This window comes from Salmo salar, chromosome 17 (genome assembly GCF_965601325.2).
Source record: "Salmo salar chromosome 17, fSalSal1, whole genome shotgun sequence".
NCBI lineage: Eukaryota > Metazoa > Chordata > Actinopteri > Salmoniformes > Salmonidae > Salmo > Salmo salar.
This window is the reverse complement of record NC_138307.1, coordinates 67025855-67046866: the sequence shown is the minus strand read 5'-3', so window position 1 is coordinate 67046866 and position 21012 is coordinate 67025855. Positions and strand designations below refer to the sequence as shown.

The window sequence follows — 21012 nt, the reverse complement described above, 5'->3', positions numbered from 1 at the left end:
TTAAATTAGGCAGCGGTGTTATACGTATATTAATGTCTCAGAGCCAACTAAAGATTTTCAGGCAAATGAACCCTGTGTAAGAATAAGAAGACTGATTTCATAACAAGAACGTGTGTGTGTGTGTGTGTGTGTGTTAGAGACTGGTTGTACAGATGGTGATGCTGATATCATTGTCCCCACAGACCCCTCCCACCCCAGATGTTCGAAACGTGACAGTGACTAATTTCTCAGTCTCCGTGTGCTTCACACACACACACAGCAGAAAAGTAGACACCTTTGTTTGCTGTGGTGTGTGTCTGTAGTGGTAGTTTGTGCACTGAGGAGTGTGTAGCAGTGATCTCTGTAACTGGAGTGTCTGTAGCAGTCATCTCTGTAACTGGAGTGTGTGTAGCAGTGATCTCTGTAACTGGAGTGTCTGTAGCAGTCATCTCTGTAACTGGAGTGTCTGTAGCAGTCATCTCTGTAACTGGAGTGTTTGTAGCAGTCATCTCTGTAACTGGAGTGTCTGTAGCAGTCATCTCTGTAACTGGAGTGTCTGTAGCAGTCATCTCTGTAACTGGAGTGTCTGTAGCAGTCATCTCTGTAACTGGAGTGTGTGTAGCAGTCATCTCTGTAACTGGAGTGTCTGTAGCAGTCATCTCTGTAACTGGAGTGTCTGTAGCAGTCATCTCTGTAACTGGAGTGTCTGTAGCAGTCATCTCTGTAACTGGAGTGTTTGTAGCAGTCATCTCTGTAACTGGAGTGTGTGTAGCAGTCATCTCTGTAACTGGAGTGTGTGTAGCAGTCATCTCTGTAACTGGAGTGTGTGTAGCAGTCATCTCTGTAACTGGAGTGTGTGTAGCAGTGATCTTTTCTTGTGTATGTAAATGTGGACAGAATGATATCAGTGCTCCTTTCAAATGACTAATATTAGTATTTCTAAACACAGACTGTACCAAACATCAATGCCTTAAAATCCCTGTCGTGTGTGTGGGTGTGTAGGAATGTATGTGTATGGCTCATCCTCTGTTTCAGCGGGTGACTTTTCTATTTCTCTTTCTGTCTCTCATTCAGTTCGATGATAATTCAACAACTCATCCTTCCTCTCTCTCTCCCTCCCCCTCCCTCTGTCTATCTGTCTGCTACAGTTCAATGATAAAGCGGTGAAGGCAGGGTGCTTTCAGAACCTGGTCCAGGCCAACGTGAGGAACAAGAGGTTCCTGAAGGATGCTGTGCGGAACATCTCAGCCAAGGGCATCACCAACTACAAAGGCGGCTTCGAGTTGGCCTTTGAGCAGCTCTCATCGGTAGGGGATGAGTGTGTGTGTGTGTGTGCTATAGTTTACTGTTTGGATGTATGCACGTACATGCGTGTGTGCATGAGGTTGAGTGTCAGTTAGGAGGGACTGTGGTGTGGCGTGTGCGAGAGGAAAAGAAGCGAGAGGAAAAGAAGAGGGAGGGAGAGAGGCATGGCCAGTGTGTCTACAAAACATTAAACATATCCCTTGTATTTTTCCATTCCAACTCTTCAGACTTTGAAACTGAGACATTAGATTAGCTTGAATGATGAGAATAACAATGGAAACACAAGCTATAGTACTAGTAGTCGCCCCAGAGGAGACCACCTGTTATTGTTGTCACGTATCGCCATCTGCTGGTGATTTTGGCCATTTCACTCTTCTATTTGTTTCAATCACTTGGGTCGTAATTCATTTGGGCACGCCGTAGCAAAACGTTTGTTATTGGACAAATTCAGGTAGTCTCTCTCCCTGTTTCAGTCCATTTTCCTCCATTTGGTTCCTAATAAATAGGACCCTGATGGCGATACATTAAACCTTTTTCCATCAAACCTTATTTTGATGGGGTGCCCACTTTCATAAATGAAATTAAATGTTTGTAAAAAGGAAGGTCAGCACTCTTAAAATGAAGTTTATTGAAAGGAAAATAAGTGGATTTAATTGGCAGTGTTTTGTCCTGGTCTGACCTTTTCAATTCAATAAATCTTCATTGTCCCATCCTAAAGGTCAGTTAGTTTGAGTACAACAAATACAAGACCTGGGGAAATATTGGTTCAAGATGCAATAAAATGATCTTTCAATAACTGATTTATTTTCTGATGGTTTGTAAATACACAGTGCATCGTAAACCTAATCGCTGTGCTTTAGTCATTTAAATTACATAAAATGTATGTTGTGTTGTTTTCTCTTGCCCCCAACCCCTCCGTCTCTGTGTCCCTACTCGTCCTCTCTCTCGTTCTCTCTCTGTGCTGTGTCCCCACTCCCCCCTCTCTCTCTCTTTCTCTCTCTGTGAACCCACTTCTCTCTCTGTGTCCCCACTCCCCCCCTCCTCTCCCCACTCTTTCTATCCCCCCTCCGTCATTCCCCTCTCTATCTCTCTAGTTGAACGTGACCCAGGGCAGGGCGTTGTGTAACAAGATCATCATGCTGTTCACTGACGGAGGAGAGGAGAGGGCCCAGGAGATCTTCCAGAAGTACAACGCTGACAAAAAGGTTGGTTGCGAGATAGAGACGTCTCCTACACACAGACATAAGGAACCCTCAGGAAGAGGAGGTTCTGTGGGTAGTTTACATGATCCTGGGGAAGATCTCCATCAGAGGAGTTGCTGCTACAGAATGCATTCTGTCGTGCATAAATCAAAGCGCTTCAATTACTCAATGATACAGATGTGTGTATCACAGGGGGCTGGTTACACCTTAATTGGGGAGGACGGACTCATGGTAATGGCTGCAACAGAATCCATGGAATGGCATTCGAACACATCAAACACATATTTTCCTAGTGTCTGATACCATTCCAGTCACTCCATTCCAGTCATTGTTATGAGCCGTCCTCCCCTCACCAGCCTCCTGAGGTGTGTATATTTGTTCATAATCGGCCGTATACTGTGTAAATGTGTTTGGTAAGCAGAGTGTAGAAATCCCAGGGCAACGGGTGGACTAGTGTTCCCATCTCTTGCTAGATATACAAGTCATATGCATACACTGAAACATCTTGTACACAGATACATACATGTTACATCTATTTATGACCCTTGACCCTATGTTGACCCTTTAGGTGCGGATATTCACGTTCTCAGTGGGCCAACACAACTATGACAAAGGACCAATCCAGTGGATGGCCTGCACCAACAAAGGTACAGAACACACGCGCACGCAAACACACATACGTCATGGCCCTGCCTGAATACTACTTCCTTCCTCCCTATTTGATATGATTAGATTAGGAAAAGCAATGTGTCCACACCAATGCTTTTACAGTAGGACCAGACCATGTCAGATAAGTGACTACTTCCAGGAAGAGAACAAGGATGCATTGTCATGGAATTCAATCAGAGCCAAAGTCTACCATGCTGTGTCCTGGTATGTTATATTGTAGATGATGACGTGTAAAGGTGAAATACTTGTGTTCCAGGGTACTATTATGAAATCCCCTCCATCGGTGCTATCAGGATCAACACTCAGGTAAACAGTGATCAAATAGATCTTAAAACATTGAAGTCTAAACTCAACTATAAGATGCAGACCTTGCTTTGGTGCAAATGGTCAGTAAATCTGGCCCGTAGTAGTAATGCTGTGCAGCGTTTCTACAGTTCTTTAGAGTTTGTGTCTGATGCCCTCTTGTGGTCATATGATACACCTCTCTATATAGTCACTATTCAATGCACAGTAGGGATTGTTTCATTGGTTTGGTCTGATTCCTCTCTCACACACAACAGGAGTACCTGGATGTACTGGGAAGGCCCATGGTCAAAGCAAACAAGAAGGCCAAGCAGGTTCAATGGACCAACGTTTACCAGGACGCACTGGTACGTTACACCAACTGACACAATATTGAACAGGGGATGAAATATGAACAGCAGTGGTGTGAATATAGTTACAGCACAGTATCAGAAATAGTGTGAAGTTGTATTCTGAATGGTTACAGTGAGGATAGGTGAAGTGTGTACACTTCAGGGTTGGAGATAATTCCATAAATGCAATTCTAGTTCAATTCTCTCTCCCTATAAATTCCATTGAATTAAATTCAAAATACAGGTCAGTCTTTGAATTCAGAGATAATTCAATTCCTCGCAATTCCAAATTCCAATAATTAAATACCCTAATTCAATATTATCCCCAACAATTCCACAAATTTCAACTCGAATTCAATTCCCTCAGACTTTCAGGCTGATCATGTCACTGTTCAGACAGCCTAGCTATACAGGAAATATAGGAATACAGGTTGAAATGGTTCAAAACAAATCCTACAGTACACTTTTATACTATTAATTCCATTAACCCTTGTGTGGTGTTCATGTTTTTGTTATTGATGGACCCACAACATTTGTCTGATGGACCCACAACATTATTGGGTTTTTAAAGTGTACCAGAGTTGGGATCCAGTTTACATTAAAGTGTACCAGGGTTGGGATCAAGTTTACATTAAAGTGTACCAGGGTTGGGATCCAGTTTACATTAAAGTGTACCAGGGTTGGGATCCAGTTTACATTAAAGTGTACCAGAGTTGGGATCCAGTTTACATTAAAGTGTACCAGGGTTGGGATCAGGTTTACATTAAAGTGTACCAGGGTTGGGATCAAGTTTACATTAAAGTGTACCAGGGTTGGGATCAAGTTTACATTAAAGTGTACCAGGGTTGGGGTCAAGTTTACATTAAAGTGTACCAGGGTTGCGGTCAAGTTTACATTAAAGTGTACCAGGGTTGGGATCAAGTTTACATTAAAGTGTACCAGGGTTGGGATCAAGTTTGTGTTAAAGTGTACCAGGGTTGGGATCAAGTTTACGTTAAAGTGTACCAGGGTTGGGATCAAGTTTACATTAAAGTGTACCAGGGTTGGGATCAAGTTTACAATAAAGTGTACCAGGGTTGGGATCAAGTTTACATTAAAGTGTACCAGGGTTGGGGTCAAGTTTACATTAAAGTGTACCAGGGTTGGGGTCAAGTTTACATTAAAGTGTACCAGGGTTGGGATCAAGTTTACATTAAAGTGTACCAGGGTTGGGGTCAAGTTTACATTAAAGTGTACCAGGGTTGGGGTCAAGTTTACATTAAAGTGTACAAGGGTTGGGGTCAAGTTTACATTAAAGTGTACCAGGGTTGCGGTCAAGTTTGCATTAAAGTGTACCAGGGTTGGGATCAAGTTTGTGTTAAAGTGTACCAGGGTTGGGGTCAAGTTTACATTAAAGTGTACCAGGGTTGGGATCAAGTTTGCGTTAAAGTGTACCAGGGTTGGGATCAAGTTTACATTAAAGTGTACCAGGGTTGGGATCAAGTTTACATTAAAGTGTACCAGGGTTGGGGTCAAGTTTACATTAAAGTGTACCAGGGTTGGGGTCAAGTTTACATTAAAGTGTACAAGGGTTGGGGTCAAGTTTACATTAAAGTGTACCAGGGTTGCGGTCAAGTTTGCATTAAAGTGTACCAGGGTTGGGATCAAGTTTGTGTTAAAGTGTACCAGGGTTGGGGTCAAGTTTACATTAAAGTGTACCAGGGTTGGGATCAAGTTTGCGTTAAAGTGTACCAGGGTTGGGATCCAGTTTACATTAAAGTGTACCAGGGTTGGGATCAAGTTTATGTTAAAGTGTACCAGGGTTGGGATCAAGTTTACATTAAAGTGTACCAGGGTTGGGATCAAGTTTACAATAAAGTGTACCAGGGTTGGGATCAAGTTTACATTAAAGTGTACCAGGGTTGGGGTCAAGTTTACATTAAAGTGTACCAGGGTTGGGGTCAAGTTTACATTAAAGTGTACCAGGGTTGGGATCAAGTTTACATTAAAGTGTACCAGGGTTGGGGTCAAGTTTACATTAAAGTGTACCAGGGTTGGGATCAAGTTTGTGTTAAAGTGTACCAGGGTTGGGATCAAGTTTACATTAAAGTGTACCAGGGTTGGGATCAAGTTTGTGTTAAAGTGTACCAGGGTTGGGATCAAGTTTGCATTAAAGTGTACCAGGGTTGGGATCAAGTTTACATTAAAGTGTACCAGGGTTGGGGTCAAGTTTGCATTGAAGTGTACCAGGGTTGGGATCAAGTTTGTGTTAAAGTGTACCAGGGTTGGGATCAAGTTTACATTAAAGTGTACCAGGGTTGGGATCAAGTTTGTGTTAAAGTGTACCAGGGTTGGGATCAAGTTTACATTAAAGTGTACCAGGGTTGGGGTCAAGTTTACATTAAAGTGTACCAGGGTTGCGGTCAAGTTTGCATTAATGTGTACAAGGGTTGGGATCAAGTTTGCGTTAAAGTGTACCAGGGTTGGGATCAAGTTTACATTAAAGTGTACGAGGGTTGGGATCAAGTTTACAATAAAGTGTACCAGGGTTGGGATCAAGTTTGTGTTAAAGTGTACCAGGGTTGGGGTCAAGTTTACATTAAAGTGTACCAGGGTTGGGATCAAGTTTACATTAAAGTGTACCAGGGTTGGGGTCAAGTTTACATTAAAGTGTACCAGGGTTGGGGTCAAGTTTACATTAAAGTGTACCAGGGTTGCGGTCAAGTTTGCATTAATGTGTACAAGGGTTGGGATCAAGTTTGCGTTAAAGTGTACCAGGGTTGGGATCAAGTTTACATTAAAGTGTACGAGGGTTGGGATCAAGTTTACAATAAAGTGTACCAGGGTTGGGATCAAGTTTGTGTTAAAGTGTACCAGGGTTGGGGTCAAGTTTACATTAAAGTGTACCAGGGTTGGGATCAAGTTTACATTAAAGTGTACCAGGGTTGGGGTCAAGTTTACATTAAAGTGTACCAGGGTTGGGGTCAAGTTTACATTAAAGTGTACAAGGGTTGGGGTCAAGTTTACATTAAAGTGTACCAGGGTTGCGGTCAAGTTTGCATTAAAGTGTACCAGGGTTGGGATCAAGTTTGTGTTAAAGTGTACCAGGGTTGGGATCAAGTTTACATTAAAGTGTACCAGGATTGGGGTCATTTCCAATTTAAACTGAAATTCCAATTCAATTCTTGAATTCACTCGTGGAGAATTTACATTGAAATAAATTTGAATTACATTTTTTCAAGTTATGGAATTGGAATTGAATTGGAATTAGGATATGTTTACTTTTTGATTGGAATTGAATTGGAAATGTAAAAACATTTAATCTTTTGGAATTTAATTGCAATTCAATATTTGTACAACTTTACCCCAACCCAAGAGGGTAGAACTAATGCAAACTTGGGTGTCAAAGGCTTCAAATAGTGAAGCAAATGTACTTCCCAATACTACAGTACCACCAGCCAAGACATTGTTGACTATGGTTAATGCACATACTATATATAAACTTACTAAGGGTGTCCGAGAGTCCAACTAGTGACGCAAATACAATTTTCCAATACAAACACCAGCTATCTAGTTCTAAAAATATCACGTATCAAGTTCATATTTTACATGAACACACACTTTCTGGTTCTAGAAAAAGCTCATATCAAGTTCAAGTTGTGTATGAACTTCAACAGCGGATAAGGCACGGACCGAGTGCACTGAGACAAGCTGTCAAAATATACGTGTAATATAAATCAACCAGTATTGATTTCTATTGAACAGCATTGGAGCCAAGTCAGAAACAACCCAGCACACACAGTGGGACGTTGGCTTCAGAACAATATTTATACTGAACAAAAATATAAACGCAACATGCAACAATTAGAAAGATTTTACTAAGTGTTTAAATAGCTGCTTGATATGCCACATCTGTCAAGTGGATGAATTATCTTGGCAAAGGAGAAATGCTCAGTAACAGGGATGTAAACAAATTTGTGTACAAAATCTGAGCGAAATAAGCTTTTTGTGCCAATGTCAAATTTCTGGGATCTTTTATTTCAGCTCGTGAAACATGACACCAAAACCTTCCTTGTTGCGTTTATATTTTTGTTTAGTATATAACGTGAAGTTGGAGACATAGCAAGATGGATGTATAGTGTCAAATCCAACAGCATGACACAGTCTCAGTGCAATAAGGAAATCTGATTACAGATTGCACCATGACAGATTCAGAGGTCATCGCACATTTCCAGTAAGCACACATAACACCATGAAGACCATCCAGACGCACTAGAGAGATGGTGTTGTGGTGATGGCGGCTGTCCACCTCATTACTGGAAACAGATGCTTCTCCAGCCACACGTCACAATAGCGGCCCACTGTGTGTGCTCACACATACACACACACACACACACACAAGCAAACCGGCACTCACACACATACACACACACCACATGGCCCTGTGTCTGGTTACCTGCAAAGACGTGTCATTTTGAGTCCATTAATTTCGGAGAAGATTTCTTTCTCGGTTTTTTTCCGGATCATTCCATAGTAAACAATGTTATGTGATTGAACATGGAAACGTGACGTTTTCTCTATCGGGTGCACTTTCATCCCTTATCCACTGTTTAAGTCAGGACGCAACTTGACCTTGATATGAGCTACTTTTAGAACTAGACAGCTGGTGTTTGTATTAGAAGGGTGTTTGCGTCACTAGTTGCACTTGGACACACATAGCAAGTTTATAATACAGTATCTACACTTACCATAGTCATCAGCCTGACACCCTGTGTATGCCTTGTTGTCCCCAAATTCACCCTGTAAATACTACCCTGCACAGCTTCCCATTATTTCTGCTATTTTTATTTACAACTAGATAGCTGGTGTTTGTATTGGAAAGTGTATTTGCGTCATTAATTGCCCTGTCTGACACCAATGGAAAGTTATTATTATGGACTCTCACTAATAATCTGTCTTGCTCCACATGGCTAGTACATTAGCCTGTTCCCATATCTGCTTGTGCTTGAGTTTACAACACAAACAGATATGGGACCAGGCTACTATTTCATTACAAGTACTATTCTTACCTATAGACTATAGTACATGAACACAACCTACACCAGTATACAGGTGCATAGAGAATGCATAGCAGAGGAGGCTGGTGGGAGGAGCTATAGGAGGACGGGCTCATTGTAATGGCTGGCATGGATTCAATGGAACGGTATTAAACACATCAAACATATTGAAACCACGTTTGTCTCCGTTCCATTGGTTCCATTCCAGCCATTACAATGAGCCCATCCTCCTATAGCTCCCCCCACCAGCCTCAACTGGTGCATATTATACCTGTTGTTCTCAGTCTGATAAAACCAGTAGGGGTGCTGTTCTAAAGGAAAATACATGTGATCTGGTTTACAGGAGCTGGGTCTGGTGATCACAGGAACACTTCCAGTCTTCAACAAGACCAACACCAAAGCTGACAAAGAGAGGGGACTACAGGTACAGCGCTGGCTGGCTGGCTGGCAGGCAGACTGACTGACTGACTGACTGCTATCTGACTGGCTGGCTGACTGCTTACTTACTAATTTACTTGCATTCCCGCAATGAGCTTTCAGAAGTGTGTTTGACTTGCACAGCAGTATGTCCCAGAAGCAGGGGGTTGATGACCTCTCAGCCAGGTTCACCTCCAGAACTGAACACTGGGTCACACCACAGGACTGGGAACAGTGGGTTAACTGCCTTGCTCAGGGGCAGAACGACAGATTTTTACCTTGTCAGCTCGGCAGTCGATTACGATGTGGGTCTTTTCTTCCTCTACTATCTCCTTGTTGAGGTACTTGTCAGCCATTTTGCTGATATAGTTTCGCTCTTCAAAGCCTGGCCACTCTGTGCCACAGGAAGCAACGACATCTGATAACAGTAGCTAACTGCTTCAAGATGATGCTATTTGGTATTTTGGTATTTTATTAGGATCCTCATTAGTTGTTGTGAAAGCCGCAGCTACTCTTGCTGGGATCCACACAAAACATACAGACAATTAGTAGACAAGAACAGCTCAAGAACAGAACTACATACATTTAAAAACAGCACACACAGCCTACGTATCAATACATGGATGGTGTTTGATGGACCTGTAATGACTAAAGCCAGGCTGAGAATGACTCGTTAATGAGTCACAGTAACAACAAGGATTTCTAAAGGACATTTTTTTTATCTCCACTGTGCTCTTTACTTTGGAAATGTTTTTTAAAGTCACCAAGGGACTTGAGTCATCGGAGTAAAAATGTTTTTGTGAATGCCTGTGTCTGTGTGTGTGAAGCACTAGGGGTCCCTCTGAGTGATATACTACTGTGTGTGTGAAGCACTAGGGGTCCCTCTGAGTAAGGTACTATATAATGCTTTGTTTTGGTCTCATACCACTTTTCATTGTTTGTTTTTTCTCCCAGAGGCCCCAAAACCAGCTGATCCTGGGAGTGATGGCTATCGATGTGTCTCTGGACGACATCAAAAGACTAACGCCGAGATTTACAGTAAGACACACTCGCATGTGTGCTACACACACACACACACTAACACATACCCACATAGCCTATGTTAAGCATCCAGAACACCATCAATACCATCGACACACACACTAACTATCCCGTCTCTTTCTACCTCTTGTAGTTTGGACCAAATGGCTATTACTTTGCCATTGACCCCAACGGTTACGTCTTGCTGCATCCAAACCTCTGCCCAAAGGTACAGTACAGTACACACACACAAACACAAACACAAACACACACACACACACAAAACTACAACACTCATCTGTTCCTTTAATCACAGTATGCTGCACAACCTTGTTAAGCAAAGCCCCGATATACCTGTTAGCAAGGTGTGGGAGATTTAGCAGCCTGGAGTTAGCCTACCATTAGCCTAGTGTTAGGCTAGCATAGCTTAGCATTACCCTAGCGTAGCCTAGCCACACTTAGCTTTGTTTGGCTAGCTTCCCCTAGTGCTATCTCGGAAAAGGTCACCATATGGGTTTGTGTGGAGAAGGTTTGCGAGGGACACTTCATGATTTCCACACAACAAACACAGGGAGAACATGGAGCGTACGCCCACGTAGCCATGTGTTTCACATCAGTCTTTAGTTTAAGGTCCGCCTCACAGCTTTCCCATAAACTGACCTGAGGAAATATGTCACTGGTGTTCTTGTATCAAAACATCATTACTGTGCATTAAATAAATACACAAGTATGGGTAAAGACTTCAGATAAATGCTGTGGTTTGGTGATATTAACTGACTTGCCTAGATAAATAAAGATCAAATTAAATACATATATATAGCTCCACATTGATCTGGTACTCCCTGTATATAGATCCACACTGATCTGGTACTCCCTGTATATAGCTCCACACTGATCTGGTACTCCCTGTATATAGTTCCACATTGATCTGGTACTCCCTGTATATAGCTCCACATTGATCTGGTACTCCCTGTATATAGCTCCACATTGATCTGGTACTGGTACTCCCTGTATATAGCTCCACATTGATCTGGTACTGGTACTCCCTGTATATAGCTCCACATTGATCTGGTACTCTCTGTATATAGCTCCACATTGATCTGGTACTGGTACTCCCTGTATATAGCTCCACATTGATCTGGTACTCCCTGTATATAGCTCCACATTGATCTGGCACTCCCTGTATATAGCTCCACATTGATCTGGTACTCCCTGTATATAGCTCCACATTGATCTGGTACTCCCTGTATATAGCTCCACATTGATCTGGTACTGGTACTCTCTGTATATAGCTCCACATTGATCTGGTACTGGTACTCCCTGTATATAGCTCCACATTGATCTGGTACTCCCTGTATATAGCTCCACATTGATCTGGTACTCCCTGTATATAGCTCCACATTGATCTGGCACTCCCTGTATATAGCTCCACATTGATCTGGTACTCCCTGTATATAGCTCCACATTTATCTGGTACTCCCTGTATATAACTCCACATTGATCTGGTACTGGTACTCCCTGTATATAGCTCCACATTGATCTGGTACTCCCTGTATATAGCTCCACATTGATCTGGTACTCCCTGTATATAGCTCCACATTGATCTGGCACTCCCTGTATATAGCTCCACATTGATCTGGTACTCCCTGTATATAGCTCCACATTGATCTGGTACTCCCTGTATATAGCTCCACATTTATCTGGTACTGGTACTCCCTGTATATAGCTCCACATTGATCTGGTACTGGTACTCCCTGTATATAACTCCACATTGATCTGGTACTGGTACTCCCTGTATATAGCTCCACATTGATCTGGTACTCCCTGTATATAGCTCCACATTGATCTGGTACTCCCTGTATATAGCTCCACATTGATCTGGCACTCCCGGTATATAGCTCCACATTGATCTGGTACTCCCTGTATATAGCTCCACATTGATCTGGTACTCCCTGTATATAGCTCCACATTTATCTGGTACTCCCTGTATATAACTCCACATTGATCTGGTACTGGTACTCCCTGTATATAGCTCCACATTGATCTGGTACTCCCTGTATACAGCTCCACATTGATCTGGTACTGGTACTCCCTGTATATAGCTCCACATTGATCTGGCACTCCCTGTATATAGCTCCACATTGATCTGGTACTCCCTGTATATAGCTCCACATTGATCTGGTACTCCCTGTATATAGCTCCACATTGATCTGGTACTCCCTGTATATAGCTCCACATTGATCTGGTACTGGTACTCCCTGTATATAGCTCCACATTTATCTGGTACTGGTACTCCCTGTATATAGCTCCACATTGATCTGGTACTCCCTGTATATAGCTTCACATTGATCTGGCACTCCCTGTATATAGCTCCACATTGATCTGGTACTCCCTGTATATAGCTCCACATTGATCTGGTACTCCCTGTATATAGCTCCACATTTATCTGGTACTGGTACTCCCTGTATATAGCTCCACATTGATCTGGTACTCCCTGTATATAGCTCCACATTGATCTGGTACTGGTACTCCCTGTATATAGCTCCACATTGATCTGGTACTGGTACTCCCTGTATATAGCTCCACATTGATCTGGTACTGGTACTCCCTGTATATATCTCCACATTGATCTGGTACTGGTACTCCCTGTATATAGCTCCACATTGATCTGGTACTACCTGTATATAGCTCCACATTGATCTGGTACTCCCTGTATATAGCTCCACATTGATCTGGTACTGGTACTCCCTGTATTTAGCTCCACATTGATCTGGTACTGGTACTCCCTGTATACAGCTCCACATTGATCTGGAACTGGTACTCCCTGTATATAGCTCCACATTGATCTGGTACTGGTACTCCCTGTATATAGCTCCACATTGATCTGGTACTGGTACTCCCTGTATATAGCTCTACATTGATCTGGTACTCCCTGTATATAGCTCCACATTGATCTGGTACTGGTACTCCCTGTATATAGCTCTACATTGATCTGGTACTCCCTGTATATAGCTCCACATTGATCTGGTACTGGTACTCCCTGTATATAGCTCCACATTGATCTGGTACTGGTACTCCCTGTATATAGCTCTACATTGATCTGGTACTCCCTGTATATAGCTCCATTCTTGTGTATTTTGTTTTATTCCTCGTGTTAGTTAATATTTTATATATATTTATTTTTTAAACTCTGCATCGTTGAGAAAGATTCGTTAGCAAGCATTTCACTGTAAAGTCTACACAAGTTGTTTTCGGCATGTGATGAATACGATTTTATTAGATTTTTGAAGGTGAAAACTTGTGGTTTCCCCAACAATCTTTCAATCAAATCCAAGTCACTTTAAGAACAAATTCTTATTTACAATGACAGCTTAGGAACAGTGGGTTAACTGCCTTGTTCAGGGGCAGAACGACAGATTTTTACCTTGTCAGCTCAGGGATTCGATCTAGCAACCTTTCTGTTACTGGCCCAATGCTCTAACCAGTAGGCTACCTGCCGCCCTATGTATAGGGAGTACCAGTACCAGATCAATGTGGAGCTAAATACAGGGAGTACCAGTACCAGATCAATGTGCAGAGGTACGAGGTATTTGAGGTAGATATGTACATGAAGGCAGGGTAAAGTGACTAGGCATCAGGATAGATAGTAATAAGGTATTTGAGGTAGATATGTACATGAAGCCAGGGTAAAGTGACTAGGCATCAGGATAGATAATAATAAGGTACCTGAGGTAGATATGAACATGATGGCAGGGTAAAGTGACTAGGCATCAGGATAGATAATAATAAGGTATTTGAGGTAGATATGTACATGAAGCCAGGGTAAAGTGACTAGGCATCAGGATAGATAATAATAAGGTATTTGAGGTAGATATGTACATGAAGGCAGGGTAAAGTGACTAGGCATCAGGATAGATAATAATAAGGTATTTGAGGTAGATATGTACATGAAGGCAGGGTAAAGTGACTAGGCATCAGGATAGATAATAATAAGGTATTTGAGTTAGATATGTACATGAAGGCAGGGTAAAGTGACTAGGCATCAGGATAGATAATAATAAGGTATTTGAGGTAGATATGTACATGAAGGCAGGGTAAAGTGACTAGGCATCAGGATAGATAATAATAATAAGGTATTTGAGGTAGATATGTACATGAAGGCAGGGTAAAGTGACTAGGCATCAGGATAGATAATAATAAGGTATTTGAGGTAGATATGTACATGAAGGCAGGGTAAAGTGACTAGGCATCAGGATAGATAATAATAAGGTATTTGAGGTAGATATGTACATGAAGGCAGGGTAAAGTGACTAGGCATCAGGATAGATAATAATAATAATAAGGTATTTGAGGTAGATATGTACATGAAGGCAGGGTAAAGTGACTAGGCATCAGGATAGATAATAATAATAAGGTATTTGAGGTAGATATGTACATGAAGGCAGGGTAAAGTGACTAGGCATCAGGATAGATAATAATAAGGTATTTGAGGTAGATATGTACATGAAGCCAGGGTAAAGTGACTAGGCATCAGGATAGATAATAATAAGGTATTTGAGGTAGATATGTACATGAAGCCAGGGTAAAGTGACTAGGCATCAGGATAGATAATAATAAGGTATTTGAGGTAGATATGCACATGAAGGCAGGGTAAAGTGACTAGGCATCAGGATAGACAATAATACGGTATTTGAGGTAGATATGTACATGAAGGCAGGGTAAAGTGACTAGAAATCAGGATAGATAATAATAAGGTATTTGAGGTAGATATGTACATGAAGCCAGGGTAAAGTTGACTAGGCATCAGGATAGATAATAATAAGGTACCTGAGGTAGATATCAAATTGTATTTGTCACATGCGCCGAATACAACATGAGCCAGACCTTACAGTGAAATGCTTACTTACAAGCCCTTAACCAACAATGCAGTTTTAAGAAAAATAAGTGTTGAGAATATATTAAAATAAACTGAAGTAAAAAATGTATAAAAACTAAATAAACAAGAAGAAAATAGAAAAAGAACAAATAATTAAAGAGCAACAATAAAATAACAGTAGCGAGGCTGTATACAGGGGGTACCGGTACAGAGTCAATGTGCGGGGGCACAGGTTAGTTGAAGTAATATGTACATGTAGGTAGAGGTAAAGTGATATGTACATGAAGGCAGGGTAAAGTTGGCACATTGCGTATCTTTGTATGTTTGTGTTTGTACCTTATCTTTATTAAATGGTTTTGTTTAGCTCCTGTTAATATCTCAACTCCTATTTCATAAAGTTTGTTTTGGAGTTCTGGTGCTGTATCTGTCTAGGCTCATGATGAAGGGTTCACGGACAAAGATTGAGACAAATCCTGACTGGAAATCATTTTAATCTGGACATAGGCTAATTTTTGCATGACTAATTGGCAGTAAGCAAAATAACCATAATATTTAAAATAGACAGGTAGACTGTTTTTTTCACAGGTCTGTTCTCTTTTGCATGACTAATGTCACCCGTAAAGGTAATTTCACATAGACTGTCTTAAATAATTTCTGGGTGAACTCTTATCTGGGTTGATTCAATCTATAAAACAGTAAATGTTGTATTAAATCTCTCTCGCGCGCGTGCGTGCACTCTGTCTCTCTCTCACTCTCTCTTACTCTGTCTCGCACTTTCTCGCTCGCACTTTCTCTCGCACTTTCTCTCTCGCTCTCTGTCTCTCGCTCTCTGTCTCGCACTCTAGAATCCTAAATTTCAGGAGCCTGTAACTCTGGACTTCCTGGACGCTGAGCTGGAGGATGAGATTAAAGTAGAGGTAAGATGGAGACCACTGACGGTCTTCTTTAATGCTTCCACCTTTGTGTCCACATTCTATCCTGTTGTGGGTTGAACTTGCTCCTAAGAGCTAAGTGTTTTCTTGTCCTCAGATAAGAACGAACATGATTAATGGAGAAACCGGCCACCGCACCGTACACACACTAGTGAAGTCCCAGGATGAGGTAAACTAAAACATGATGGAAAAACAAAAATACTTTTTTAGACTATTTCGGGGTGAGCTGTCCCTTTGATGACAAATGTGTGTTCTGCTCCACAGCGGTACATAGACCGAAGCGAAAGATCGTACACATATGCCCCTGTAAAGGGTACAGATTACAGGTAACAGCTACATGTACTGTATTTGTACCCCTACCTGAGTATACCATGTACAGTATTCCTTTTTAGGGCCTTGAGTTTTTATTCTGACCTCGTGACTTGACCTAGAAAACTCTCATGGGTCAAGAGTCTGGAGTTTTACCTGGTCAAGGCATATAACTAGGTTCCATAAAAACTCAGGGCCCTATCTAGAAGAAGAATAGGGGTCACTGTTTTCATCTCTTATGACTACTAGTAGTGCACTGACACCTGATCAATGCAACCACTTGAAAGGTCGTGGCCATAGAGAATAATAGGGGCTTCTAGTGGCCAAAAGGCAGTTTTAGCACAGGTAGCGCCATTGTTGGCTTCCAACATTTTAACGCAGATAGAACAATGAGCCAGATGTTTCACCGGAAGTGTTAATTTGAAGCTTCCTGGTGGCATTTCCACTCTCCACCAAAATTGGTGATGAGAGGAAGCCCAGTTGCAGGCAGTGGGAGAAGATGCAGCTGGATGGATTTTGGCCCACATTCTGCTAATTTCTCATCGATTTTTAAGCATTTGATCGTTTTTGGTCCCCAAGACTAGAATATTTTACAGAGTGGACTATGTTTTGTAGACTTTACCCTTTGCCAAAGTTTCAAAATGTTTTGTTGTTTAGAAGGGGTGCAAGGGCGAATTGAGCTATTGCACATGCACACTTCAGAGTATGCGTTCCCTAAGCGAAATATGCAAATACATGCTAGAACATGCCAATAGGATCTCGCTAGCTTGTGCTTGTCTCTGTCCACCTCCTTGCTTGTTCTGCCCACTATAATGAATTTGCTCCCATTGTAAACGACAGTCTGTGGTCTATCTTGGATTAGTTATGCAAATCTCAGATTTTAATGTAGTCAACTGGGTGGACATCCAACTTCATTGGCTGATCCCTCCTGGTGACCCTGTTGGAGTCATGTCCAACCGGGTCATCAGGAGGAATCAGCCAATTGTGAAGAAGAAAATGTACTACTTCAAAATGGAGATTGCCTCAATGACGCTGTCCAATGTCGCAATAATGGCACAGATACAAAGATGAGTCCTCTATAAATCTCTATGGTTGTGACTAGACGGAGTACAGATACGCCCGGAATTGACTTTTCATAGCAAGTTAGGAGAGCGTTTTAACTAATCCTAACCTTAACCCAATTCTCCTAACCTGTTAAGTGAATTCTCCTAACCTGCTGCGTAAGTTCTCCTAACCTGCTACAAACAAAGTAACTTCTGGTTGTAGCTGTGTACCACCTAGTCAAAACCCTCTTGAGACAGTCCTAAATGTGTGTGTACCACCTAGTCAAAACCCTCTTGAGACAGTCCTAAATGTGTGTGTACCACCTAGACCAAACCCTTTTGAGACTGTCCTTAATGTGTGTGTACCACCTAGACCAAACCCTTTTGAGACTGTCCTAAATGTGTGTGTACCACCTAGACCAAACCCTTTTGAGACTGTCCTAAATGTGTGTGTACCACCTAGACCAAACCCTTTTGAGACTGTCCTAAATGTGTGTGTACCACCTAGACCAAACCCTTTTGAGACTGTCCTAAATGTGTGTGTACCACCTAGACCAAACCCTTTTGAGACTGTCCTTAATGTGTGTGTACCACCTAGACCAAACCCTTTTGAGACTGTCCTTAATGTGTGTGTACCACCTAGACCAAACCCTTTTGAGACTGTCCTAAATGTGTGTGTACCACCTAGACCAAACCCTTTTGAGACTGTCCTAAATGTGTGTGTACCACCTAGACCAAACCCTTTTGAGACTGTCCTAAATGTGTGTGTACCACCTAGACCAAACCCTTTTGAGACTGTCCTAAATGTGTGCACTAAACTGGAGCATGCAGATATCTGGAGCAAAATAAGAAATATTGCATTTGAATGGGGAATGAATACTTTTACAAAGTTGTGAGGAGTGAACTGTTCATATGATAAATGTACTTGTAAAAAATAAGTTACAAAGCTCAGCAGAATATGTCTGAAAAAGTTGTGAAAGTTTTAGCTTCAGTGATGACAAGTTTTTAAGACATTTTTGTTTTGATGTGTGGATCAACTTTTAAGTTTGTGTGGAGATGATCTGTGATTCTTGCAAATGTGTTCTTTGTTAGAACTGTGCAAAATATGAAAATGTTGTGGTGTGTGTGTGGCATGTAAGTGTGTGTGCACCTATTCATCTCTATGCGTGTGCACCTATTCGTGTGTGCCTATTATTCTCTCTCTCTCTCTGTGTGTGTGTGTGTGTGTGTGTGTGTGTGTGTGTGTGTGTGTGTGTGTGTGTGTGTGTGTGTGTGTGTGTGTGTGTGTGTGTGTGTGTGTGTGTGTGTGTGTGTGTGTGTGTGTGTGTGTGTGTGTGTGTGTGTGCTCCCAGTCTAGCCTTGGTCCTTCCAGTGTACAGCCTGCATTACATCCACACTACTATCGGAGACACCATCACCCAGGCCAAATGTAAGTAGCGTTCTAAATCACTTTAACCTCCTGACCTATATCAAGGCATGACCTTTTATGCAGTAAACATTTCCTTTGCATATACAGTTATGGCCAAAAGTTTTGAGAATTACACAAATATTAATTTTCACAAAGTCTGTTGCCTCAGTTTGTATGATGCCAATTTGCATATACTCCAGAATGTTATGAAGAGTGATCAGATGAATTGCAATTAATTGCAAAGTCCCTCTTTTCCATGCAAATGAACTGAATCCCCCAAAAACATTTCCACTGCATTTCAGCCCTGCCACAAAAGGACCAGCTGACATCATGTCAGTGATTCTCTCGTTAACACAGGTGTGAGTGTTGACGAGGACAAGGCTGGAGATCCCTCTGTCATGCTGATTGAATTTGAATAACAGACTGGAAGCTTCAAAAGGAGGGTTGTGCTTGGAATCATTGTTCTTCCTCTGTCAACATGGTTACCTGCAAGGAAACACGTGCCGTCATCATTGCTTTGCTGTCACGATTCCTACCGACGGTGGCGCCCCCTCCTGCTCGGGTGGCGCTCGGCGGTCGTCGTCACCGGCCTATTAGCTACCACCGATTCCCTTTTTGTTTTTTCCCTTTTTTTATGTTTTCTCACCTGCCCTGAGTTAGGTAATTAAGAGGGCTATTTAGTTCAGCTGGCCCGCACCCTATTGTGCGGGATTGTTTTTCTGTATGTCAACTGCGTTTGTTGACTGTGCTTGTCCATTGTATTTTTCCCTGTTGTTGGGAGACCTCTTATTTTGTACGGGTGGTTCTTAATTAAAATTACCACACAGTGTTCGCTGCTTCCTGCGCTTCTTTCCGCCACACCACAGACAAGACGCTACATTTGCACAAAAAGGGCTTCACAGGCAAGGATATTGCTGCCAGTAAGATTGCACCTAAATCAACCATTTATCGGATCATCAAGAACTTCAAGGAGAGCGGTTCAATTGTTGTGAAGAAGGCTTCAGGGCGCCCAAGAAAGTCCAGCAAGCGCCAGGACCGTCTCCTAAAGTTGATTCAGCTGCGGGATCGGGGTTGAATCAGCAGGCAGGTGTGAGTGCATCTGCACGCACAGGGAGGCGAAGACTTTTGGAGGATGGCCTGGTGTCAAGAAGAGCAGCAAAGAAGCCACTTCTCTCCAGGAAAAATATCAGGGACAGACTTATATTCTGCAAAAGGTACAGGGATTGGACTGCTGAGGACTGAGGTAAAGTCATTTTCTCTGATGAATCCCCTTTCCGATTGTTTGGGGCATCTGGAAAAAAGCTTGTCCGGAGAAGACAAGGTGAGCGCTACCATCAGTCCTGTGTCATGTCAACAGTAAAGTATCCTAAGACCATTCATGTGTGGGGTTGCTTCTCAGCCAAGGGAATGGGCTCAATCACAATTTTGCCTAAGAACACAGCCAGGAATAAAGAATGGTACAAACACATCCTCCAAGAGCAACTTCTCCCAACCATCCAGGAACAGTTTGGTGACGAACAATGCCTTTTCCAGCATGATGGAGCACCTTGCCATGAGGCAAAAGTGATAACTAAGTGGCTTGGGGAACACAACATCGATACTTTGGGTCCATGGCCAGGAAACTCCCCAGACCTTAATCCCATTGAGAACTTGTGGTCAATCCTCAAGAGGCGGGTGGACAAACAAAACCCCACAAATTCTGACAAACTCCAAGCATTGATTATGCAAGAATGGGCTTCCATCAGTCAGGATGTGGCCCAGAAGTTAATTGACAGCATGCCAGGGCGGATTGCAGAGGTCTTGAAAAAGAAGAGTCAACACTGCAAATATTGACTCTTTGCATCAACTTCATGTAATTGTCAATAAAAGCCTTTGACACTTATGAAATGCTTGTAATTATACTTCAGTGTTCCATAGTAACATCTGACAAAAATATCTGAAGACACTGAGGCATCAGACTTTGTGAAAATTAATATTTGTCATTCTCAAAACTTTTGGCCATGACTGTAGACAGAATGACAAAACACATTTGTCAGATGACAATAACATTTAAATGTATACCACATAGGGGTTAAGGGAAGCCTCACGTTTCAGCTTGTCTGTGAGCACACACAAACACACTCCATCTCTCTCATTCGCTCTCTCTCACACTACACTTATTTCCACATGTTCAAACTCCCC

General features: G+C 42.1%; 1 protein-coding gene across 1 annotated transcript in view; it reads left to right on the top strand.

Annotated features, from left to right (window-relative positions):
* LOC106576572 (voltage-dependent calcium channel subunit alpha-2/delta-1) overlaps window positions 1-21012 on the top strand; it is a 186383-nt gene that overhangs the window by 132955 nt on the left and 32416 nt on the right. Inside the window, exons 11-22 of the mRNA XM_045700027.2 lie at window positions 1128-1286; window positions 2379-2489; window positions 3055-3133; window positions 3412-3461; window positions 3716-3805; window positions 9170-9250; window positions 10198-10281; window positions 10418-10492; window positions 15985-16056; window positions 16169-16240; window positions 16336-16397; window positions 18776-18852. Coding sequence (XP_045555983.1) covers window positions 1128-1286; window positions 2379-2489; window positions 3055-3133; window positions 3412-3461; window positions 3716-3805; window positions 9170-9250; window positions 10198-10281; window positions 10418-10492; window positions 15985-16056; window positions 16169-16240; window positions 16336-16397; window positions 18776-18852 — 1012 coding nt within the window. The remainder of the gene's footprint in view (window positions 1-1127; window positions 1287-2378; window positions 2490-3054; window positions 3134-3411; window positions 3462-3715; window positions 3806-9169; window positions 9251-10197; window positions 10282-10417; window positions 10493-15984; window positions 16057-16168; window positions 16241-16335; window positions 16398-18775; window positions 18853-21012) is intronic.